The sequence below is a fragment of a genome, unplaced genomic scaffold (assembly GCF_019419815.1).
Source record: "Pyrus x bretschneideri cultivar Hongxiangsu unplaced genomic scaffold, Pyrus_bretschneideri_v1 Contig86, whole genome shotgun sequence".
NCBI classification, from domain to species: Eukaryota; Viridiplantae; Streptophyta; class Magnoliopsida; order Rosales; family Rosaceae; genus Pyrus; species Pyrus x bretschneideri.
In genome coordinates this window covers 315,170-341,163 of record NW_025999827.1, presented here as the reverse complement: position 1 = coordinate 341,163, position 25,994 = coordinate 315,170, and the positions used below count along the sequence as shown (strand labels likewise).

Sequence of the window (25,994 nt, the reverse complement as noted above, 5' to 3'; positions counted from 1 at the left end):
TGAGTTGGTGGAAGTTCTTCAACGGCCATCAAGGCTTGATCTTGAAGGAGGATTTGACGAAGAACAAAGATAGCTTTCTTGATCCTTCGGGATTTGCTTGAAAGCTTTAGAGTTTCAAAGCTTCAAGGTTTTGGTGTGATATCAATTCCTCCCATTCATGAATGCCTTGGCTTTCTATTTATAGAATTCCAAAACTTGATTTTTGGATTTAAATAATTAGATGAAATAAATTATTTCTACCAGGTATTGACACGTGTCATATTTGATGACTTTTCCAATTTATTTCGATTTTTTCGTTGAGTCATACGCTACATGTAAAATTTATGTGACACGTGAGTGTTGAAATTTTAATTATTGGTCAACATTCATTTCACTGAAATTTCAAAGTCTACACGCAGTACTAAGTGCATCATTAAACGATAATGTTAGTTTACGATTGCATAACCTATATACTAGAGCATCATACGCCTCATCATTTGTCATGTGTCATTTCACTTAACTTTGATTAATATTTTTCAAATTTGAAAAAAAGAACATTTAATACGAAAGTTAACCAGAATTAAGTAAAAGGAGACGTGACAGATGGTGAGATGTATATAAACATCCATCATAATTTATAGTGGTGAACAAAAATACTCTCTACTAGAATTGTCATTTTAGTATCCTCAATAGGGAAATCATTAAATTCGATTGCTTTGTTTATTTATGTTTTGTGTGGTAAATTCTCATAAATTCCATTACTAAATCGTGTTCATTAGTCATTTAGTACTATCGTTTAATGATATTTTTCTGTATTTATAAGTGAAAGGTCTTAGATTCTATTCTCGCAAAAAAAAAAATTTAAACCACATTATTACTAACTTATTATAAAACTTAATCCTTGTCACTTCTTCCTTCTCTGTAGTTAGATAACATCGTCTATTAAAAAAATTGATAATTCTTAGTAATTAAAGTTGAAAAGAAAAAGTAAAAAGTTAAAAAGTTGAGTATTGAATTCTTAATGAGGAGCGGGTGTAAAAAGAATTTGAACTTGGTGGCGGGTCTATAAAGACTGTAAGGGGGTGCAGATGGAGTATAGATCTGACATGATAGACTAACAAAGTAAAGCTGCATGTAAGACAAGTGTTAGAACTTTTGGAGTAGAGTGATAAGATTGAAAGGCCAGTTTGGTAAAAATAATAAAAAATTGAATTATTTTAAAGTTACTAACATACCAACCCTAACAAATTTTGTCATATTTCCCAGCCAGCCCAAAAGCCCAGCCCGGATCTTCCGCAACTTGTTTCAGACAAAATTTCTTCCCCCCGCCCCCATTATTTATTTATTTATTTTTTTTCTCCTTATATTAACCCACAACTTCCTCGTTTGCCTCTCTCGTCCTTCTGCTCCTTAACCTTCTCTCTCTTCAACTTTCAACTTCTCTCTTAAACCCAGCTCAACTTTGAAGCATTTGAGCTAGAACCCAAATGGGTTTTGCATGCATGTGCTTACAAGTCCTTAATCAAGCTTAATTAGCCAGCTTAATCAACCTGCTTAACCTCGTGAGTATCGTACTTCAGTAACGCTCGAGGCAGTTTCGGTTTTTTGGGTGAGTGGGAGAAAAAATAGAAAATAGAAATTTGAAGTTGGTTTTTTCTTTCAAGTGGCTGTTTGTTTGCTGAGAAAATTTAATTAATTATTTTCTTTTTGTGACGATCCTTCCATTTTTTGGTTCCTCAGATTTATTACAAGCGGACAAAAAGCAAACCCCAAACGTCTATTAGTCGAATACAAATACAATGGCTCCAGCGAGCAATTGGTTGTCCTTCTCTCTCATGTCTCCCATGGAAATGTTGAGGTCCTCTGAGTCCGATCAATCTCCTTTCGTCCCCTACGACGCGTCCTCCACCGCCTCCCCCCATTACTTCCTCGACAACTTCTATGCCAGCAACGGTAAGTGGGTGCTCTCTCTTTTGACCGATCGAGATTTCTTTGTGCTCTGTTTGGTTGCCGAGAAAATAGTTTACTACCTATTTGTGGTGAGTCTTCACTGGGAAAATATGATTAAACAAATTTTTTGTGTTTTTGGGGTTTTAATCGCCTACTCAAATCTTACTTTTGGGTCACGTGAAAATCCGAGTAACTTGTAATCTGTTTGGCTGACTGAGGGAGGTGAATCGGAGCAAAAGTACAAGAAAGTTCTGTTTGGTTGGCAAGAAAATATAAATGCTCTCTATATCTCTAACTGCATGTGCGTAATAATAACAGTTTTCGTTTTTTTTAAGGGTGGCCGACGAACCCAAAATCCCAAGTGTTTTTCGCAGACGGTGAGGACCAAAGCAAGCAGCAGGGCCAGTCCGGTTCACCAAATCCGTCACCGTTCGTCGACCCACAGAGCCACACCCAGCATATCCCGAAGCTTGAGGACTTTCTCGGCGATTCGTCATCGATGGTGCGCTATTCTGATAGCCAAACAGAGACCCAAGGCTCGTCGTCCCTGACTCACATCTACGACCAGAGCTCCGCCTACTTCGGCGGCGACCAGCACCAGCACCAGCACCAGCACCAGGAAGATCTCAAGGCGATTACTGGGTTCCAAGCGTTTTCGACCAACTCGGGCTCGGAGGTGGAGGACTCGGCGTCCATGGCCCGGACGACTCAGCAGCAGCAGCTCGCTTGCGCCGAGTTCGCGGGTCATTCTATTGAGTCGACCGGGAACGAGTTAGGGGTGTACAACTCGAGCTGCGCGGCAAATGCTTTGTCGCTTGGTGTCACCACCACTCAGAGCTCTCCTGATCAGAAGAAGGCCATTGTTGCCGTCGACAACGACGGCTCTAAGAAGATTGCTGATACTTTTGGCCAGAGGACTTCAATTTACAGAGGGGTCACTAGGTCAGAAGAATAAATCCATCCCATAATCCCCTTTTTTTCTCGGTTAATTAATTGATTGATTATCGATATAATGTTGATATTTTTAGCTTTTAGTTAATAGGGTTTTTGATTAATGTTGGTGGGAATGCATGCATCTGGTGGGAATAATTAAAGGGAGTTGGGCTTTTATGTCGACTTTCTGTGTAAATTGCGGGGTTTGAGGATTTGACTGAATAGTTTAACTAATGAGAGATAAATAAATATTGATTTTAAAAGGTAGAAAGAGTATCTCTGACTCTGAATCTCTTTGTTGTATTTTTGGTGCAGACACCGGTGGACGGGTAGATATGAAGCGCATCTATGGGATAACAGCTGTAGAAGAGAGGGTCAGGCCCGGAAGGGGCGTCAAGGTCCCTCTCTCTCTCTCTCTCTCTCTCTCTCTCTCTCTCTTATTTTCTGCATTTTGTGTGTACAGTTCTAAAACATATATTATTGTGTGCGTATGGATACGTACATGGGGATTTTCTAGGGTTCTTATACATCGGGATTTTTTGCCGTTATATTCTAGAGCATAATAAAATTTTTGTACGTAAGATATTTTTAGAGTAGAATAGAATTTTTGTACGTACAACATACGTAATGCATAGAGAAACAACTGTAGCACTGAAAAGAAGATTGCATGCAATATACAAAGGGGAAGCCAATGGGTCAAATTTATAGAGGGGGAAGGGTGTCCTTTTTCACTAGTCACACATGATTGATTGAATGCTGCTATCTGTGTACCACAGATTACTGTTTTCTGAGTCTCCCATCATTTCCTTCCTTTTCATTTCTCTGAATATATTTCTTTCTTTCAATCAGTTTTTGATTTGATCGGATGGGCCGCCATTTTTTCATCTGTGTTTTTTATATTTCCATTCTTTCTTACATCTCTTTGTTCTCTCATCCGCAAATTTACTGGATTGCAGAGCTCAATGACTGATATTTTTCTGACCACCTTCACCTTTGGCTTTTGCTTTTGCTTTCATCTCCCTCTCTACAGTTTTGGGTTTGACCAAAGCACCCACTTGAATAAATTATTTTATTATTATACTCCTTTATAACGCCAGAACTTGTTGAGAGTGACTTCCCTGGACTGGACCCTGATAATAGTGCCAGACCGAGATTCTGGTCCATACTTCATAAACTTCATATGCGTAGTTGTAGTATACCTACTAGTGATTGGGACTCACATCCATATTTTGATAAATAATCAACACTAATTTTATCTGTACCACGGTAAGCAGGATTCCAACTTGAGTACAAAGGATGCAGGATACGTATTCTAGTAAACTTGGCTAAATCCAAGTCTAAGTTTGCGGGTCATTATTTAGATTAGGTCTCAATTTTTGGCAGCTATCACAAGCAATTCACGGCTCCTTTTTTTGACAAATTCACTTCTCTTTTTTTCAGAAATAATTATTGTTTATTAGTTCGATCAAGGGCTAGTCTACTTAGCTGATAATTTTGACTGCTGTTTAAGCTGATGTTGAAATCTTTTTGCTTTTTGCATAAAATGTGGGATTCTGGAAATCTTGCTGTCATCAATATCTGATCCGATTCCACAGTTTACTTGGGTAAGATTTTTATCCTTTTTATTTACATTGGAACAAAAAGAAATTTACTTTTAATTTTGTAACTTGCTTTTTTGAGTTAATAAACTTGCTGTAATTGTTTCAGGTGGATACGACAAGGAAGATAAGGCAGCAAGGGCTTATGATTTGGCTGCTCTGAAATACTGGGGTCCTACTGCAACAACCAACTTTCCTGTAATGCATATACTGTTAATTCTAATATATTTAGAATATTCTTTTGTTCTTGCAATGAAAATCTATCTGACAGAGAAGTGGACTGCAAAGTACTTAGCATTTGGTTTTTGAATTCTCAGGTTTCAACTTACAGCAAAGAACTGGAAGATATGAAGCATGTGACCAAGCAAGAATTCATCGCCTCTCTCAGAAGGTTTGCTCCGACCGACCCCTCTGGATTTTTTTTTTTTTTTTCCGTCTGTTATGCGGTTAATTAAATATTTCTCCCCAACTTTTCACTTGCAGGAAAAGCAGTGGTTTTTCAAGAGGAGCTTCTATTTACAGGGGAGTTACAAGGTCAGTACGTCTATTTTCAAATCATTCCTTGTCAATATTTGCTGTATGTTGTGTTTATTAAAACCTGGATTGTTATATATGTTGCATAAACTAGTATATTCATCCATGCATTGTTCAATTTAATATTTGCAGGCATCATCAACAAGGCCGATGGCAAGCAAGAATAGGCCGTGTGGCCGGGAACAAAGACCTATACCTGGGAACATTTGGTAACACCTTTACCTGACATGTTTTATTCAAACCTTTTATATAGTTCTGCTTTTGGCTTAAACGTTACTGCAGGGAGACATACTGACTAATTGACACCATTCAAGACTTCAAGTTCATCTTAATTTTTATTTTCAAGCATGAAAGCTGTATATACTCGGTTGATCGTTTAGTTTTTCTCTGGATTAGTCTGAGAACGTACCCACATATTGAATTGGATGCTTCCATGGATGCTTCTTGGTCTTTGGAAGAGAGTTAATGTGCACATTTTGATAATCCCATGACCATTTATTGTCGACAGCTACTGAAGAGGAAGCAGCAGAGGCGTATGATATAGCGGCCATAAAGTTTAGGGGCATTAATGCAGTTACAAATTTTGAGATGAACCGATATGACGTTGAAGCTATTGGCAAGAGTTCTCTTCCTGTTGGTGGGGCAGCGAAGCGCTTAAAGCTCTCACTCGAAGCTGAAGAGCAGAAACCATCTGTGAATCATGATCAGCAGCATCCTCAATGCAGCAGCGGCAACAACATCAATTTCACTGCCATGCAGCCAGTTCAATCCATACCATGCGGGATTCCATACGATGCTGCAGCTGCCAACGCTTATTATCACAACCTCTTCCACCAATTTCAGCCAAACTACTATGGCGCTTTGGATTCTGCTGGACTAAACCCTAACATTGCAACTCAGATGAACATGATGCCGCAGCAGCCAGCTGAGTTTTACATTTGGCCTAATCACCAATCCCATTAATAGGAGTACCACAGTACTCGTCAGCGATAGGACTAAACAGTACTTGTTGTTTTGGCATGTTAGCCGCTAACATTATCCGGCTGACCAACATCTGACCCTCACTCCAATCCACCTCTCAACCTTAGGATTTAGGATTTAGGAAGGGCATAGGAGGTTTTTTGTTTGGAGGTTAAAGTTCTGGATAGAGTAGGAAGCTGGGTTTTGTATCTAAGGTGGGAGATATTGAATGGTGTTATCTGTTACTTTATTAAGAATTTTTCTTTTGGATGTCTTTCCACGCTTCGTATTTTAATATGTGAAAAATCAGATCGGATAAGGGGCAGATTTTCGCATCGTTGCGGACGTCGGTGTTACAGCCTTGACCAACTTGCCTTAATCTCAGCTTGCTACGGCAAGATGATATTTAACGAAAGTGATGCTGTAGAGAATAAATTTGTAGATAAAATTTTGAAAATTAAATGACACGACAATTGATTGAATTATTACTTAAGCGTTGATGAAGTGTTTATTTTTAGGGTTCTTTGGATATAGACCTTTAAAACTCTTATTTTCCAAATAAAAACTCATCTAAATTTAAACATTCAAATAAAATCCAAATTTCAAATAGTCTACCATGTAGACAAATATATGACCAACTATTACAATACAATTACTACTTATGCCATAGAATCCTAATTTGGTCAATAAATGTTATTACTCATCCTAATTATGATGAGCAATTAAATCCATATGGATATTTTACCTTTCTTGTATCATAAATATTAGCAACATATATAAATTAAGTTACCAAATTTAAAAGAGAAAGACAATCTTGTACGGAAAAAATAATATTGTTTGAATTATGTAATTACCTACATACAAATTAATTTACCTACTTGTAAAATATTATACTAATAAAAATGCATTTTGAATCATGTAATTACCTACATACAAATATTATACTAATTTACCTACATTTAAATTAATTTACCTATTCCAAAAAAAAAAAAAAAAATTAGTGATATTAAATAATGTTCGAATGTTGTGGGTTTGTGCTTGTAGGCAATTAAATAAACTTTTTAATCTAATGCACATAAATCATGTTGGTAAATTAGACCATTTTGAAAGTAAATTAGACCCTTTAAATTTTGGTTTGATGTAATAGGTAAATTAGACTATTTTGTAGGTAAGAATTGTGTGGAACATATAGCTTTTGTTTTGTGTATTAGGGATTGGAATATTAGTCGAAGCTGTTTTAGGTTTATTATTGTGTTGGTAGGTAAATTAACTTATATATGTAATGCACAAAATTATGAAATTAGTATTATTATTTTTTCAATTGGCACATTATAACAATTTGAAAGTTAATACATTGAATATACAATAAATGGCATGAATTATTTTGTAAAATATATAAAATTAATTAAATGGATATAACAAGCACTGATCTAAAAACCCCATCCAAGTATTAATAGGGGTAGTTTAGGCATTCGAAAAATACACAATTTGAAAAGTCAAACTTAATTAAAGAATTTGATTAGTTGAAAGCTAGTCAACGGGCTTTATTCAAGAAAACAAAAGAAGATAGGTTTTAGTAGAGGAAAAGATAGTTTCTGTAAAGCATCAAGTGTTATTGAGAAAAGAGATTATACAGAAGCAAGAAGAAGAAGAAGATAGAAGGAGACGATCGGAGATATTTGAGAGAGAAGTTTGTTGTGAATTGTTGTATTCTTTTCTTATTAGTTACAATGATTTGTTACAAGCTATATATAATAACATTTGGTAGCTTACACTTTAAGTAACAATATAACCAATGTAACTAACTTCATGATCTTTTGACACTTGTCCATTTCATAACCATTGGATCTTAATACTCCAAACATCCCTCCTCAAGCTCAGGGGCAGAGAATTGAAGCCTGAGATTGGCACAATGAGTCTGAAATAGAGGAGCAGATAATCCTTTGGTGAGTATATCAGCAAACTGCTCGTTGGAAGAAACAAAATGCACCTGCAGTTTCTGGTTTGCAACCCGTTCTCGAACAAAATGCACATCAACCTCGATGTGTTTTGTACGTTGATGCTGAATAGGATTTAAGGTCAAGGCGATGGCAGACAAGTTGTCACAAAAGAGAAGAGGCGTGTCTTGAACTGGAACATGCAGAAAATGCAACAGTTGATGGAGCCAATCAAGTTCAGCAGCGGTAGTGGATAATGCCCGGTATTCAGCTTCTGTGGATGAACGAGAAACAGTAAGTTGTTTCTTGGAAGACCACGAAATTGGATTAGATCCTAGAAACACAACCATCCCAATAGTCGATCGCCGATCATTCGGATCGCCAGCCCAATCTGCGTCACTATAAGCAGTAATATCCAAAGAACCCTTGACATAATGAAGACCACAACCTCGAGTAGCTTTGAGATACCGAAGAATCCGTTTTACTGCCATGAAATGAGACTCCATAGGATGTTGCATAAACTGGCAAACCTGATGAACGGCAAAGGCAATGTCAGGTCTAGTGAATGTTAAGTACTGTAACGCTCCAACTAAGCTGCGATAAAGGGCAGGGTTATTATAAGGTTTGCCATCATCTTTGAGCAGCCGGTTGTATGGCAGGCATGAAGTTGCACAGGGTTTAGACAGTAGCATATCAGCCTTAGTTAACAAGTCTGTGACATATTTGTCTTGAGAGAGAAATAAACCATCAGTCTTCTGCACAATCTGAATCCCCAGAAAGTAGTGTAGGGTGCCCAGATCTTTGATATCAAACTCTCGTGTAAGGGAGTCAATGACCTCAGTAATTGCATGTGGTGCACTGCCAGTAAGAATAATGTCATCCACATACAAGAGTAAAATCACCACAGAGCTGTCAACAACCTTTACAAATAATGAGGAATCGGCATAAGTGGATTTGAACCCCAGAGATGGTAGAAAGCTCGTAAACCTCTCATTCCAAGCCCTTGGTGCTTGCTTTAAGCCATATAAGGACTTATGTAAACGGTACACATAATCTTCATGTTTGGAATTCACAAATCCGGGTGGTTGAGTCATATATACTTCCTCTTGCAGGATACCGTGGAGAAAGGCGTTTTTCACATCTAATTGCCGCAATGGCCAACCAAAATGTGCAGATAATGCTAGAACAAGTCTTACTGTCGTAGGTTTCACAACCGGACTAAAAGTCTCCCCAAAATCGATACCGGCTTCTTGATTAAACCCTTTAGCTACTAGGCGAGCCTTATACCTCCCAATAGAACCATCAACATTCTTTTTGATCTTGAAGACCCATTTACAGCCTACTAAGTTCTTATGGTGGGGTAGAGGTACTAGAGACCATGTACCTTGATTTTGCAAAGCTAAAATCTCATCTTGCATAGCCGCAGACCACACCGGGGACTTTAAGGCAGACTTATAAGTGGCAGGCTCCACTTGACTCAGATCAACCCCTCCATGTTCATGCAGATCAGCTAAAAGGGCAATTTTCTTGGAAATACCATTCTTGGACCGTGTCTGCATAGGATGGAGATTCAGTGGTGGTATAGATAGTACCACTTGCAGATGGTCCGGGTGGAATTCAGGTACCACAGGGAGAGTGGTAGACAAGGGCTGTGTAAGTGCAGCAACAATGGATTGACTAGAGCTTGAGTCTTCAGAGTTTGAACTTGGAGCAACAGCTGAGATGGAATGAGGCTCAGGAGAGGCTTGATGCATATCAGTATTTGACAGAGGACTAAGTGGAGCATTGGAATCGGGATGTACAGTACCATGAGATGAACCAAAACTAGATGAATTTGGAGGTGTTGGGAAACTAAGAACATTATTATGATCTGGAACTGGAAAATGGGAAGGTATGAGTGATGGTAATGGTGCAGAAGTGACAGATTGGTATTTAAGGACCAATGACTTGTAAGGAAACTCAGTTTCATCGAAAATCACATGTCTTGACACATAAACTTTCTTCGTAGCCACATCATAACAAAGATACCCCTTATACTTAGATGCATAACCTAAGAAGACACACTTTGTTGTTCTAGGGTCTAATTTAGTGCAAGTGTATGGTCTTAACCATGGATAACAAGAACACCCAAACACTTTCAAGTGTTGAATTTCAGGGAAAGAATGATACAGCAACTCAAATGGAGATTTATGATCTAATGTTGGGGATGGCATGCGATTGATCAAATAGACTGAAGCTTGACAGGCAAAGGACCAAAACAGGGATGGTAATGAAGCTGTTTGTAACAAGGTAATGGATGTTTCAACGATATGCCTATGTTTTCTCTCTGCTGTACCATTTTGTTCGGGTGTGTGAGGGCAAGACATCTGATGCTTTATTCCTTTATCAAGAAGAAATTGTTGAAGGACCTTACTTATATACTCACCACCACCATCACTTTGAAGAGCTTTTATAGTAGTATGAAACTGATTTAGAATGAAATTGTAGAAGGACACAAAAGTTGCAGAAACATCACTTTTATTGCAGATCGGAAACAGCCAACAGTACTTAGTACAATGGTCAACGAAAGTCACATAATATTTGAATCCCTCAAAGGACACACAAGGAGCAGGGCCCCACACATCACTATGGACAATATCAAATGGGTGTACAGACTTTGAAACGGACGGAGAGAATGGTAGTTTACTAAACTTACCCTCTAGACAAGTTTGACACAATGAAGGAATACTATCAGCAACACAAGACACTTTGGAATTCCTTAAAATCTGAGAAACTATGGAATTAGAAGGATGACCGAGCCTCTTATGCCAAATACTGACTGTGACCTGTTTTCCAAGAAAAGCTACAGGTTGTCCTGTATAGTTGACTGAAGAAGCACGCGGTGAAATGATGGGATACAATCCATTGTTACACAACCCTTTGTAGAGAATCCTCCCTGTGGCTTTGTCCTGAATCCAAAACGAAAAAGCATCGAAGATCAACCAACAGTTATTATCCAAACAAATTTTATGGACAGACAGTAAGTTTTGTGACAGGTTTGGAACATATAAAACAGAATTGAGCTTGATAGGCTGCATTGGAGTTTTTAGGAGAGAATAACCAATGTGAGAGATAGCTAAACCTTCACCATTAGCTGTTTGAATTACTTCATTGGCGGGATAAGGAGTTGCTAAGGAAAGAGTGCTCAATTCGGAAGTCATATGGTTATTAGCACCAGAGTCAGTGAGCCAAACTTGTGGTTGTTGTGCCGGTGCAGATGGAACTGAGAATTGAGAAGTAGCAGCATGCATTGCATTCAATTGATTAGACGAATTCTTCTGAAAACAAGTTTCTGCACTATGATAAGAATTGCCACAAATCTGACAACCGGAAGGAGCAACAGCACTCCTATATCTGCAGGTATCAGCAAAGTGATTATTTTTACCACAAATCTGACAACCTTGTAGTGTGATTGTATTCCTGAACCGGCAAGTAGACGCCAAATGATTATTCTTCCCACAGATCTGACATTGGTGATTCTGAAAACCATAATTTGGAGCTCTTGGTGGAGATGTACCCAGAATTCCAGGAGCAGAATTCGAATGAAAATTCTTGTTGTTGCCAAACTTTGAGTGGAAGTTGGAATTGAACCGATTTCGACCCTTATTGTTATTGGTGAATGACTTGTAAGCAGTAGAATTAGGACTGCTATGAGTACCACTAGCAGCAGAAAAAGACTGATGCTTGGGAGAAAAACCATTACTTTGTGCCATTAATGCAGATAACACAGGAGAATTCGTGCCATTTTCAAGCAAAGCTTCTTCAGCAAGCAATTGAGAACGAAGATCTTTCAATGAGATCATAGTCTCACGACCCCTAATCACAGATCGTATGGTATTGAATTCAGAAGGTAAACCATTGAGTGTAAGAATCACCATGTCATCATCATCAAAGAATACACCAGCAGCAGACAATAAATCTCTTGCTTCTTTAATTTTCTGCAAATATAATGTGACAGAATCATTACCCTTCTTTATTGTCTGAAGCTCAGATTTGAGTTGAAAGATACTCGTTCTTGTGACTGTAGAGAACTGATCTTTAAGACGATTCCACAGTTCTTTAGAGCTAGTGCTTCCAATTACACAAGAGACTGCAGCCGGAGACAAAGTCGCAGTAAGTAATTGCATTAAGGCCTTATCATGCATCTTCCATATCTTGTAATCGTCAGACAAAACCCTAGCAGAAGAATCACCAGACGAAATAGCCGAATGATCAGAAGAATCTTGACTGAATTGAGCAGGACAAGGTATTGACCCATCAACGAACCCAATTATGCTATGGCCTTCAAGTAGGAGCTGCATCTGGAAATGCCAAGCCAAATAATTCGTCTCATCCAGTTTCACATTTACCGAACTCGAAACAGATGAGATCAAGGACGCAATCGGAGATTGTAAGATTTGTAGCTGAGACGCTGTTACCATTGTTGCAAATCGTCGAGAAATCACAGATAATCGTGTCTGAAACCAAATCACAAACAGTTGGTGTGCACGTTTGGAGAACGGAAGAACCAGACGTAGAGTAGCAGAGAACACTCGCCAAATACCAGAAACTGAACAACAATATATCAATATACCAGAAGAACAATTACAGTAGCGGAAGCAATTGGAACCAAGATCGACACCACCGCCAAGTTGTTATGCGGATTTCGGCGAAGATACCATGTAAAGCATCACGTGTTATTGAGAAAAGAGATTATACAGAAGCAAGAAGAAGAAGAAGATAGAAGGAGACGATCGGAGATATTTGAGAGAGAAGTTTGTTGTGAATTGTTGTATTCTTTTCTTATTAGTTACAATGATTTGTTACAAGCTATATATAATAACATTTGGTAGCTTACACTTTAAGTAACAATATAACCAATGTAACTAACTTCATGATCTTTTGACACTTGTCCATTTCATAACCATTGGATCTTAATACTCCAAACAGTTTCAAGGGATAATATCAAAATTTCAATTATTTTTATTAGTGATATATTATTTAATTTACAAATTTTGAGTCTTCCTAGCATTACTGTTTTAACGAATATGAAACTACATCACAATGATTTAAATTTGAATGCACCGATGGTGTGCTCTAGCGAACTTGCCTAATCTAAGTTTTTTAAGATGGGGCTACTTAAACAACTTGGAACTACAAGGAGACGCTAACCAATTTGCCTAATCTACGTCGGCTATGATAGAGGCCTCTTTAGTAAATATATAAATATTGGAAAGAAAGCTAGCTAAATATTGCCTTGTTACAAAATCTTGGGCTTTTAAACCCGAAGACATAATACAATCTACTAAATTATATAAAGTTCATGGGCTACGGTCCTAACCGATCCAAGCCCTGACGGGCCAAATCCGACCCGGGATCAACCCTCAAGGCCCACTCAAATTCCTCTCTGGCTTCCTCCCTCATCCTCTTCCACTCGTAACACTGACCCAACAGACAAAACGCCGTCGCATCCCCCTCCGCCCGACCCAGCCCGACCGCATCCGCCAGGTCTTCAACCGCTGAGTCCACCCGCCGCCTTCGGTTCAGCCCGAGCTTTAACTCGGCCCTCTTCACCAGAGCGTCCCCGCGCTCCTTCTCAGAGAGCGTCTTCACGCACGGCGGCGACAGGGCCGCGTCAAGCGATTTCAGCGCGGAGGTCTTGTGCCCCAAGAGATAGAGCGATAGGGCTTTGAAGATGTGTGGGCCCGGATCCCTGGGCGAGAGAAACAGCGCCTTCTCGGCCTCCATCAAGGCTTTTTTGGCGTGGGCCTGGGATTGGGCCTTGTGGGGAGTGGACCGCGCTCGGGTCAGGAGCTGCGACCCGTGGATGAAGTGGCGGGTCGATTGGAGGTTGGCTCGGTTGTTGGTTCGGAGCTTGGTAAGGGCGTTTCTGGAGAGTTTGTGTATGCCGAAGAACACCGCTAGGGTTTAGGATCAGAAGGCCGACCCGCAGCACAACCTCTGGTGTCATTAGATTGAACGGCTGTGATTGAAACAGTGATGGGTTGATTGTTATCCAATTGGATCTGGGTCGTTGATTTGAGTTTGTCGCAGAGAACAGAGGCGAACTGAACCTTGGTGGCTAGCTTACGGGTTGGTGTTTGTGCATAATGATGCGCATGGTGCTTTTACAAATATTTATTTTCCTTTGGTCCCAAATTTGTCCTTTTTTACATTAATGAACCAGTGCAAAGATGGAGTAACAAATTGATCGAGGAAGACTTTCAACTTGATTCGGAACTGTTTACTTGATGAGAGAACATAAATACAACCATCATGGGGTACACCTTGTTCTAACAAAAGTAACTTCCTTTTGCTAGATATTACGACATGTTATGTTGCCAGGTTATCAATCACGATCGTTCAACTAGTGAAGCATTGATGGCATTCAACGTTTGAATGTACAATGTTCCAATTGATCGTTTGGTAACATAACATACCATGCCACAACGATAACAAAATGCCACTTTTCCTAGTATTCTCTACAAATATGTAGCAATCAATCAACAATTGCTTCAATTTGAGAGCCTGAGGAGATACACAGCAAAGGGGTACTACAATCCCAAAACTTCCACACTAACAGCTGACAATGCAACAACAACAAGAGGCTGCAGGAGAAAGAGGAATGGAAAGCAAAGGCAGTCTACTGATCCAACACGAGTTGCCGGTGGCGGTTGAGATCGCTGAGGTAATTCGAACAAGTGTAGTCTTCCAAGTCACAAGACTCTAGAACCAGTGATCTCACTGCTGTAGACTTCTGTCTCAACTGATCTGCGACGCCACCCTCGCCCTTTAGCATCTGCACTGCCTGCACTCTCACCAATTTGCATCGTTAGTCCATCTTGCTTAACGGTTCGAAAACAAATTAACCGGAAACAAGAAACTGGTCATACCCGATTCATATACGGACGCCTTGTGGATTGATGACTGATGCACATTGAAGCCGTCACCATGGCTCTTTTCATCTCAATCGGATCATATGCATCTTCTAACAGAGGATCTGCTAGCTCCTTCATATTACTTGCATCTAGAAGCGGCTTTGCCTGTGTATAACACAAGAAAAATTGGCTATTGAACTTGAGATTTAATGATACAATGACGTTGCTGTCCTAATTCTAACCCTTTTTGGCACCCGTAAGCATTTGGCAAAGGCAAAAGTGGGGATAAAAATGCTATTTAGTTTTACATAACAGATGGTTACCCAGGTCACAAGGCTTTGCTGAGTTGAATCAACTGCACGGCGACCTGTTATGAGCTCCAGTAATAAAACCCCATATGCAAACACATCAGTCTTCTCGTCGACAATTCCATGCATGAAGTACTCTGGAGACAAGTACCTGAAACAATTTGAAGGTCTGTTAGCCTAAAAATATCTACGACAGATGAAAGTTAGCAATCATAACTGACGGACAATTGAAACTGTGCCCTAACCCGAATGTGCCTTCAATAGGGAATACAACATGGTGAGTCCATTTTTCAGGGAGCCACTTTGCTAGTCCGAAATCAGATATCTGCAGTAACAGTAAAATAGAACTCCGATTACATTTAGAAAATCCATTAAGAAGCATATCTGAGAAGTTAACCAGACCGGAAGAACACAAAGAATACTTGAGCTTCATAATCTTCGGTTAGTAATATATTAGAGGCCTTGATGTCCCGGTGAATGATGCGCCTGTGGCATTCGTGATGGAGATATCGCAAACCTTCTGCTATCCCAATTGCTACCTTAAACCTGATCTTCCAATCCATACATTCTGCTGTACCTGATACGCAGAATATCTTCCCATCAGCGAAACTGAAATACGATACTGGAAGGAAAAAAAAAAACAGATTAAGAAACTCAGAAGACAAATCCGGTACCAAAGAGTAGAGAAGCTAAGCTGCCGTGTGGGGAAAATTGCAGGACAAGGTGCAAACCACTGTCGATGCCAAAGCCAAGTAGGCGAGCAGCATTCGGGTGTCTTATGTGTGCAATAATCCCAACCTCAGCCAAGAAATCGCCAACTCGATCCTCGTTTTCTTTCTCTTTCTCTTTCTTCATTAGCCTCTTGACTGCTACAATTGTACCATTGGATAAGAACCCCTTGTAAACTTCTGCTTGCCCACCTTTGCCAATCAGGTTCTCTGCCGAGTACCATGCAATCACAACTCAATAAGAATTCTATTCACAAGCGAATAACAAAATCGAAAATAAGGCTCACCGGGTTTGAAATTGGCAGTAGCAGCAGCAAGCTCAGCATAATCAAAGTTCCTCCATGACGGCTTCGTAATGGACATCCCTTCAGCTCCTTCCTCCTCCTCATCCTCGGCGTTCCAAATCCGAGCCAGTCTCCTCCTCAAGTTCCTCCTGGAAAGTTCATAGCTGGCACCCAATATGGGAATGGTCGAAAACCGCCTCGCTGACTTCTTCTTCAAGGCATCGAACATTCCCTTGCCTTTCATCTGCAACCCAATGCTGATGTCTCGCATTAGCGTCTGGCCCATCGTCTTTTCGGAACAAGAAGATGTGCCGCAGCTGCTGCCGCTGTAGTCCGAGTCCGTAATGGGGATTTCCAACACGCCCCGCGGTGACGACTCGTCCTCACACGACTCGATCTTCCTCGGATCGCCTTGTGACTCTGATTCCATTTCTGGGTTTCCTTTCGTTTCTCCTAAGGTCTCTGCCATTGCAATGCCCCACCAAATCGTTACTAAATGAACAAAAAGAAAAAAAGAAAAAAAAAAAAAAAAGAGCAAAAACAAAGACAAAAATGACAATGAATGATTAGACTATGTATTGGCTAAAACAGCGTGTTCCTCCTTCTGCAGCCCAATTTTGAACCATCATTCTCGTAATTTAAATGAGATTAATTAGAACATCCCTCGAGTCAATAAATACAACAATGTTGGAAAAAAAATGTATGTAACAATGAAAGATTGCAAAATATCAAAACACCTTGAGGGCTTGCAGCACAAGCCAGCCAAAAAAAAAGAAACAGGAAAAAGAGGAGCATATACAAAACTTTTCTTTTGCTTTTTCAGGTTGATATACCAAAAATTCCCATTCATTTTTCGCAGCCGGGCCGCCAGTGTCCTTGCAACGCACCCGCCGCCGCAAACACACAAAAAAAACCTGAAAACAGAGGAGGAGCAGAGCATACCTTCCGCCGTCATGGTTAAGGCTTGGCAGAGTTTCCCAAATTACTAAACCAGAAGAAGAGAGAAGAGGCCTTCCTGAAAACAAAAGGAGGAAAGACTCCACTACATTGGGTTGTGGAGGGAGAAAGAGATGGAAGAAGAAGAAGGAACGAGAAGAAGGAAGAAAAATGCAGAGGGCAAATTTCTAGAGAGAGAGAGTTTGAAAAATGGGATATCTTTAGAAGGTGGTTATTCTTTGAGGATCAACATAGGGCACCCAAAATTCCCCCCCAATTACCAACTTAGGTGTCATTGGAATATATACGCGCACACACATATACACACACGCATATGTGGGTGTGTATGCATATATTTTGCTATATTTATACACCTGCTCTACTGTGCATTTGGATATGTTGTACCCAAAACATGTTGATTATTAATTCAAATGGTTTTTTTATTTTTGTTGGGGTGGTGATGTAATCGCAGCCGTTGCTTTTAGGGCTCGTGATTTTTGCCGTGATGAGAGGATGGACTGGGGATTTAACGAGCCAAAGGGCAACTGCCAACGGATGTAAATTGTAATCTGGCTTTTTTAGGAGCAAGTTAAATGAGTTTCCTTTTTTGTTAATTCTTATCCATAATTGTCTGTTGGACAAAGAAGAAGAGATACGGTCTCACGTATGTCAACTCACGCAAGGGCGTGTATAGAAAGACACGTATGTCAACTCACGCAAGGGCGTGTATACTCATATATCTTTGTAATATCAACAAAAAATATCTACCAAACTTCGACGAATTCCTCCCAAACGTAAAATTATATTAAATTTAAATAATAAAATCCTGATATATGTAAAAAGGAAATAAAAAATTTTTGTATGGATTTTTCAAGAATTTACAACTAATATGACTATATGAATGTAGGTTAAATTGTGTGGTCATGTCATCAGGTGGTAATTGGTATAATCTTTTCACATGTTATAATATGAGTGAGTTTTATTGATATTGTTCTCTAAAAGTTAAAAATATAGATTAATCTTTTCACATGATATATATTAACACATAAACTGATAAAATTTATCAAATAAAATGATCAAATTTCAAATGTTATATATACAATATAACTAGTAAAATGATCAAATTTCGATATTGCACAGCAAGTTTTCGAGATGTACTTGGCATTTCTTGCGTATATATAATTTTCATTCTAAATTAATCCTTTTTTTCTTTTTTTTTTTGGCTTTTAGCTAAAATGGTTCTTGAGATTTGCATAACTCTTCACTTTGATCCTTGGGATTTGAAATCAATAGAAGTGGTCTCTGAGATTGTCCACCATCAATCTGTGACATCCCACATCGCCTAGGGGAGTGATCCTTAAATGTATATTCTCATCCCTACCTAGCACGAGGCCTTTTGGGAGCTCACTGGCTTCGGGTTCCGAAGGAACTCCGAAGTTAAGCGAGAAAGGGGCTAGAGCAATCCCATAATGGGTGACCCACTGGGAAGTTGCTCAGTGAGTTCCCAAAAACAAAACCGTGAGGAAATGGTAAGCCCAAAACGGACAATATCGTGCTACGGTGGTGGAGCGGGCCTGGGAAGTGATCCGCCTCGGGCCGGGATGTGACAAATCAGTTTGGTCATTCGGTGAAAATTATGTTAAATAAGGATCAAAAGGACAAAATTATCCTCAATTTAATAAACAATAAGCCAAAATGATTTGACAAAAAATGAGGGTATTTTTGTCATTTTAACCTTATTTTATGGATATTTTTCACTGAATGACCAAAATCATTAAATGTGGACAAACTCAAGGACCAATTCTATCGATTTCAAATCATAGGGACCAAAGTGAGGAGTTATGTAAATCTCAGGAACCAATTTGGCTAAAAAACCTTTTTATTTTTATTTTTTATCAAGGCCCTTTGACTTTTGTCCACGACATATGTTAATTTTAAAAATGGAAAACTTATTAATCATTTTCATATATTTCTAGGGTTTAAGTACATTATTTTTTTTGTTAGAACTATGTAAAGAACAATATTACTTGGCCAATTTTTTTTCATGGTCCTTGTGGTGACACGGCATTTTTAATGTGACCCTTGTGGTGAAAAGGCTTTTAATTAAACTCTCATGGTGAGCCTTATTAGCTATTGAGGTCCAAATCCAAACTTTAGTTAGTCGTCCATTAAATAAACTCACATGACTATCACACGGAGGGTCAAATTCGCCATTTCAATTCAAATTACATCACATTCCATGGACATCTAGTATGAGTTAGGGTTTAACGGAAATTAGATTTCATAGAAAAAAGATTGAATGTAAAGAGTGAAACTAAACCTGTAAAACCATGTCAATGGCTAGGAGAAGAGGTGAAAGTGAAGCCGTGTATTTGGTATGATTTAATTTCGTTTGGAAATCATAATACTTCTAATAAACCATTGTTTTTTTCAATGCCAACACGTCTTTGATCATGAGTTAGAGTCTTAGTCTTAGTTGAATTTTCATTCTTGTATCAATTTGTACCAGTCCGAATACATATATGCCTTTCAATTTTGTCTTTAACCAGTAGTGTGGTTTGATGCACGCCAGTAGTTGGCTAGTACACAACCTTTCAATTTTTTTCTTAATCTTCTTTGAATTTTAATTATTTAAGTTTCTTATGCTCTTGAATATGCAGAGGGCAGACGTGAAAATTGAATTTTCTGCACTGCCTTTCACCCATTGTCTTCAATTCTTTAATTCTGCAATGCTTTTCACTCGTCTGAATGCATAAACTGCAATGTCGTTCACTCGTTGTTTTTAATTCTTTATGTTATTCTTGTAAATTACCTCTCATTTTCACTTGGTTCAATTTGCTTTGTGCACTAGAATCAGATGCCAACTTTTTAACTCACAAGAAAAACAAGTGTATGTCATAACTCACCCAGAAAGAACAAGTGTATACCTAAGTCATACTAGATGTCTATGGAATATGATATAATTTGGATTGAAATGATGTATTTGACCAATCCATGTGATAGTCACATGAGTGTTTTTAACGAAAGACTAATGGAAGTTTGGATTTGGATCTCAATTGCTAACAGGGCTCACCACGAGAGTTTAATTAACAGCTTTTTCATCACAAGGGTAACATTGAAAGTGGTGTGTCACCACAGGGACCACAAAATTTTTTTTGGCCATATTACTTTATTATTGATTTTTAAGTAATTATTATATTAAAAAAATATTATTTGAATTTGTCTAATTTTTATAATTTGTGAGATATTAAGTGTATAAATGGAGGGTTTAAATTCTTTAAATGATGTTGAATACCTCTACCAAAATATTTTAACAAATAAAATTTCAATTCAACAATTAAGTTAATTAGAGACCAAAATCAAAATGACGGTAAAGTAAATATGTGCGCATGCAAGAAGAAAATAATAGCATGAGGTGGTTGAATCATGTATTAGCCGAAAAGGCATTTTATTCTATCACAATATTCCAACAAGAGAAAGGTTTTGATTTTAAGAGATGTTCTCATGCTCAAGCCTCCTAAGGTCACATTGTCCTCCAGTTAATATTTACACGTGATATGTGACAAATCACGTATTGGTGTTGGAAGCCAAAAGTAGGTTCTCCATGACCCATCTGAAGGTCAAGTGGTGCAGCCTAACAACATAATTACAAGAGATTGATTATTTTTTTCTATTGATCTTATTACCAACCTTGTCACAACGTAAACGAGGAACTATTATATGTTAATATTGACTTCTTTGAAAGTATGATTAGTTGTAGTTTCGGTATGTTAAATAAAAGAAATAACTACCACTTAGTACTACGTTTTAGTGATATTTCTATTCATTTGTAAGTAAGAAGTCTTACGTTCAATTTTCGCCATAGGTGAATTTGAACCACATTATTGCTAGCCCATTGTGAGGCTAAGCCTAACCACCCCTCCCTTAGTGTAGATAATATCGATTGTTTCAAAAAAAAAAAAAAAACTGAAGGAAATGAACCTATCATAATTGTAACCACCACGGAGTAGTCCAGTGGTTGGGGATGAATTTCAGGCTTGAATTCCACACGACACGTCCTGGGTTCGATTCCCACCGTTGGTGAATCGCACAATGATGATCAAGAGGAGGTTGAAATGCCTCTATTAGTCTTCCCAGTCTCCAAAATAATGGACTACCATGAGAAAGCTACTAACTGGTCATTTTTTATTTTTAAAGAAAAACTCTCATAATTGTATTACCGGAAGAATTTCTAATTAAGAAATCAGCAACAGAATCACCATTGGTTTTAATACTATCATTAAAATTAATTTGCACAAAATCTCCATTTAGAGGTTTCAAGCTATACTCTTGTTAATTTAATGAATAAAAAAAAACCAGCCGAGCAAAAATCAAAGAAAAAAAATCTCTTCTGCTAGCCCTTGCTTTTGGCTTTGGGGTCCACGTCAATTTTCTTGACAATAATTTTTGGTCCCTCACCTCTCTTCCTATTTGTTTACTTTATTCAGTGAAAAATTGTTGTCGTGAAACATTATAATGGTTGTGATAATCGTCGTTTTTTGGCCTACGCACATACGAACACAAGGTTTGGATCTAGTTATCATCTTCACCTTCGATGTGAGGCTGAAGCTAGATGTCGGATTGCATTCATTTAGCTAGTACAACAATATAGCCGATGCAGTGCTATGGCTCTCAGATATCCAAAGGATGTGGAACGACGACATGATTTTATCTTTTTATTTTGTTCACTGTTTAATAATTTTCAGGAATTGTGTTGAAGATTTGGTTTTGATTTTTCTCTTTAGGAGAGTTGGTTCAGTTTGATTTTTGTTTTTGTGTGCTACCTTTCTTTTGAATTTATGTGTGAAGGGTAAAGCCGTTTGATTTGCTGGATCTACTTGGTTTTCCATGATCGTGATGGTGATTAGGTGATGCGATTAGACTAATGGGCATCGTACTCTCTGTCTCATTATGATTTGAGATTTTTGTTCTCACATAATCTCAGTGTAGCACGAGATTTAATGATTTTATTGATCTCTATAATCTTACGGTTTCAGATGATCTTAGCTTTCAACGAGTACTTGAAGTTTACTCATTGCTTTACTACTAGTGATGTTTCATAACATGTATTTTTAATGCCCATTTATCAATGAATGGAATATCGTACTTTAAAAAAGAAAAAATTTAGTATCATTGTATGGTTTTAAAATTTTAATTAACTTTTGCTGGCCTCAAATTGTCCAACACACAGTAATAAATAATTCTAAAAACAGACAAGTACTTGAACCCAGCAGTTGTCAGGTTACGTAAGAACTGTCCGACTTGGTTAAAATATGACATATTTCTAGATTTGCAAACTGTGTCCTATGACATTGGAGGAACCTTATAATTGTTAATGCTGCAAAAAATTGAAAATATGACAGATTATAGGTTCGATCTCATTTCATATGTCAAAGAAAAAAAAAAGGCGTAACTAATCCTCTCATTTTTTTTTCTAATAGAAACTAAATGTTTAAATTTTTAGAAATTTTATTTAAATATCATAAAGAGAAGTAACACCGTATTAATCAATGCCGTCGCAAAATTTAAACAACTCAAAAACATAAATTAAATCAGTTTGCTATAGCAGTAAGTCCATTCTTTCGTGATATGAGTAAGCATAATGTATTGTAATTTTAATAGATATTTGAAATGATGATGTCGCTATCATAAGCATTAGCACAAAGATTATAGTTAAGTGGGTGAACTAAACCGTTAGTATGACTCAATTGGGAAATTACTTTATATTAGACATGACATACATTTGTGGCCATAACCCAAGACTGACCAACCTCACCAAGTAAGTGGGGAATGTCTTTTGATATCAAGATAAATAATGTAATCCAAAAACCGGATTTTTATATGATTCCCTCGATCATACGAGATTTCTTTGTATTTTAAAGGGTTTAAGAAACACGAGAGTGAGTGAAACAGATTTATATGATTTCTAGCCTCAACTTTCACTTGATATATAGTTTCTGATCGATTTTGGTGCTCCAAAGTTCAAAGTGGGACACCAACTCAGATAAAATCATAAAGAAAAGAGAGAGGATTTCAAGGATGATACCAATGTGCGTGGTTTGGTTAAGGGATGCCTAGCATGGCTTCCTAGTAGTTTTAGGCATTTTGCAGCAGCGTTAGTGAGTTTAACTTTTACATACAAGAATAAGACACATTTAGTTTGATTCTTATATTATTTTTTTATTTTTTGGAAAACCTGAACGGTATAAGGGAGATTTTTTTTATAGCAAAAAAAGAAGTTACACCTAGTTAGAGGGGATATAAACCTCACTCTTCATAAAACAGAGACAATAAAAGAAGGGGGGAGATATGAAACCTATCCCCTCTAAAACCAAATCTAAAAGTCTAAACTTACAAAACAAGCTGAGCAACACCGCAAAGTTAGGAAAAAATATGGATGTCGAGATGCACAATAATTTGAGAAGCGGTAGTTGAGCAAGCCAACATAGTTCGAAAACAAAGCAACACGAGCTGCCGACGGAGGAGAATCATACCAAGTTAAAGTTGGAGAAGTCAAACTCATGTTTGCAAAATTATCTACAACAAAATTTCATTCGCGATATGTGAGATGTGTAGAAAGTCATTTTCCGAATGCGGACCTAACAATTAAACCATTGTGTACAAAGAGGCAAAGGAGGATCAAAATCAAATGATTGAAGAGCAAAAATAACACTAGAGCTGTCACTGTCCAACCAAAGACAATGCTAACCCCGCTGATATGCAACTCTACACCAATAATAATTGCAGATAATTTTGCAAAAAAAGAGTTGTGATGACCAACCATTAACAGAAACCACCAAGAAAACTACCATGACAATTCCTAAAAAACTCATCCACAAGCAGCAGATCAGGTTTCCTTTAGACAAACCATTTGTATTAAGTTTAATCCAAGGAAATCAAGGAGGATACCAAAGGATAAGAAGGATAGTAGGCGCCTTGTGAGAGATAGGTTGGATCCTCAAAGAAGAGATGATTCGAGTGTCAAAACCTTGAGAGTAACCAAGAATAAATTTCCCACCATGAACAATCATAGAATTGATTATTCATGTAGAGACGATGAAAATAGATTGGTAGACCTTAAAAAATAAACCTATTTCGAGCCTTCTAAATAGTTGTAATAGTAGAAAGACCCGCAAAAATCCAGATATTGTGCAACTGTAGGAAAAAGGGCTTACGAACATAGATATCCTAAAACACAGCCAACAAATCTGAAAGAGGCAAAAGGTACCAAATTGGCATGCTAACCACCTCCAAAGCTGTCTAGATATCTAACAGTCGAAGAAAAGATGAGTAGTATATTCTTCACAATTACGACATAAATAACAAATGGATACTAAAGAAGTGCCACCTCGTTACAGCGCTCCCTCAGTATGAAGTTTATCATGAAAGCCGTCAAGCCAAAATAGATAGTTGTGTTGGAATAAAATGTTGCCAAATAACCTTAACCTAAACACAATCACTATGTTTCCTTTGAATAAGCTGATAACCAGAAGAAAAGGAAAACTTCCCTGTAGGCGAAGGCTCCCAAATAAATTTGTCATCCTCGACATTTAAAGGCAAATGTAGACGTAAAATCTATTGCACTATAGAAGGGAATAAATTTATAAAATAATCTCGCAAAGACCAACTCTATGCTTCAATAACATCTGTAACTCGAGGAAAAACCTTAGGTGAAATGATCGAAGATAAAGAAGGGATAATAGTAGTTTCATCTAACCATTTGTTGAACCAAAAGGAAACTAACCTCCCATCACTAATAATCTAATGACTATTATTATTCAAAATTTGCATGCTTTAAATCATGCCACACAGAAGATTGTGAATAGATATTTTGGTTTTCGTAAGGTGAAAAAGAAAAATACTGATAAGCGAAGGAACTCCACAGAAAAGAGGATTGTAAAGCATCCCATCCAAAACTAAGCAAAGACGCCAAGTTCAATGAAGCTAAATCCCCAAGATCAAGCCCACCTTCATGTTTAGGTGTCATGCCCCGATCCCGACATACGTCCAAGATTAACATGTGACGTCAGCACAACCCTGTTTATTTATCATGTCTCGTATTTGAGACAAGACCAAAACTAATCAATGATTTAACCACACATTCATTTACTTTTATTTCATGGCTACATCTAACCTTAGTGTTAGATTGCCTACGTACCCCAAGAAGGGATCAAGCTATTCGTAGTTCATCATTCACTAAACTCAGACATTTATCCTAGTGCATTGTAACAGGAAGGCATAGCATTCCTCAATCAATTATTGGGACTTGACAAGCATGAATTACTAGATTCAGGGCTACATAACAAACCCAAATGACAATCAAGATTTCCATTTCATCCATCGCATAACTCACTATGTTTCAACTTAATACCGCAATCCATAGCATGTAACATATCAAATAACCAACGAAGCACAATATTATTCTCTAGCCACATTGGTCAAATAATCAAATCATAATAAAAATAATCATATCCAACATCATTCCCCAATCACTCCAATTAATCAATTCCATGAATCACAGATGCACGATATTAACATTTAACCACATTAATCAATCAAGAAGATCACATATCAATTCACGAAATTTAATAAAGGAATTCTACATAATTCCCTAACTGGATTCCAAGTAAAAACATAACAAATCTAATTTATAAACATAATGTCCACTGTGAGCAACTCTTATTCACTCGAATCTAGGGGCCGGACCAACTTTATGGAAGTGAGCAAGAGTAGGGATTCCAGACCACTCAATGGAATCCAACTAAACTATGGTCGCCTATCGAAATGTACCAAGTACAACTAATCCTCATAACCCTAGGTAGGTAGTGATCATCCATCACGGATATACCAAGCGTGATCACCCCTAGAATGCATATGGTCCCCCATTGTGGATATACCAAGCAAAACTATAA

At 38.0% G+C, this 25,994-nt stretch overlaps 2 protein-coding genes across 3 annotated transcripts; one reads left to right on the top strand and one right to left on the bottom strand.

Annotated features, from left to right (window-relative positions):
• Positions 1-1,358: 1,358 nt before the first annotated feature.
• On the top strand, positions 1,359-6,228 carry LOC103954164 (AP2-like ethylene-responsive transcription factor AIL6). The gene is made up of 10 exons (XM_009365966.2): positions 1,359-1,588; positions 1,720-1,932; positions 2,265-2,871; positions 3,178-3,260; positions 4,458-4,466; positions 4,570-4,658; positions 4,778-4,851; positions 4,944-4,994; positions 5,127-5,203; positions 5,503-6,228. The coding sequence occupies exons 2-10, from the start codon at positions 1,779-1,781 to the stop codon at positions 5,955-5,957; spliced, it is 1,599 nt and encodes a 532-aa protein (XP_009364241.2). The 5' UTR covers positions 1,359-1,588; positions 1,720-1,778; the 3' UTR covers positions 5,958-6,228.
• An 8,043-nt stretch (positions 6,229-14,271) lies between these two features.
• Positions 14,272-17,322, bottom strand: LOC103954161 (receptor-like cytosolic serine/threonine-protein kinase RBK1). 2 transcript variants are annotated; one of them, XM_009365964.3, is made up of 8 exons: positions 17,050-17,322; positions 16,111-16,599; positions 15,770-16,033; positions 15,518-15,672; positions 15,341-15,420; positions 15,111-15,246; positions 14,803-14,952; positions 14,272-14,717 (listed from the first exon to the last, which is right to left on the bottom strand). In XM_009365964.3, the coding sequence occupies exons 1-8, from the start codon at positions 17,060-17,062 to the stop codon at positions 14,553-14,555; spliced, it is 1,452 nt and encodes a 483-aa protein (XP_009364239.2). In that variant the 5' UTR covers positions 17,063-17,322; the 3' UTR covers positions 14,272-14,552. The 2 variants fall into 2 exon arrangements, with proteins under 2 accessions (XP_009364239.2, XP_009364240.2); XM_009365965.3 differs by having other exon boundaries at positions 16,111-16,569; positions 17,050-17,321.
• Between the last annotated feature and the right edge of the window lie 8,672 nt (positions 17,323-25,994).

Coding starts and splice junctions, on each gene's coding strand:
- LOC103954164 (XM_009365966.2), top strand. CDS start 1,779: ATGGCTCCAGCGAGCAATTGGTTGTCCTTCTCTCTCATGTCTCCCATG. Junction 2,872..3,177: donor ATTTACAGAGGGGTCACTAG/GTCAGAAGAATA, acceptor TTTTTGGTGCAG/ACACCGGTGGACGGGTAGAT. Junction 4,659..4,777: donor CTGCAACAACCAACTTTCCT/GTAATGCATATA, acceptor TTGAATTCTCAG/GTTTCAACTTACAGCAAAGA.
- LOC103954161 (XM_009365964.3), bottom strand. Junction 15,247..15,340: donor CCTATTGAAGGCACATTCGG/GTTAGGGCACAG, acceptor AAATTGTTTCAG/GTACTTGTCTCCAGAGTACT. Junction 14,953..15,110: donor AGCAAAGCCTTGTGACCTGG/GTAACCATCTGT, acceptor TGTTATACACAG/GCAAAGCCGCTTCTAGATGC.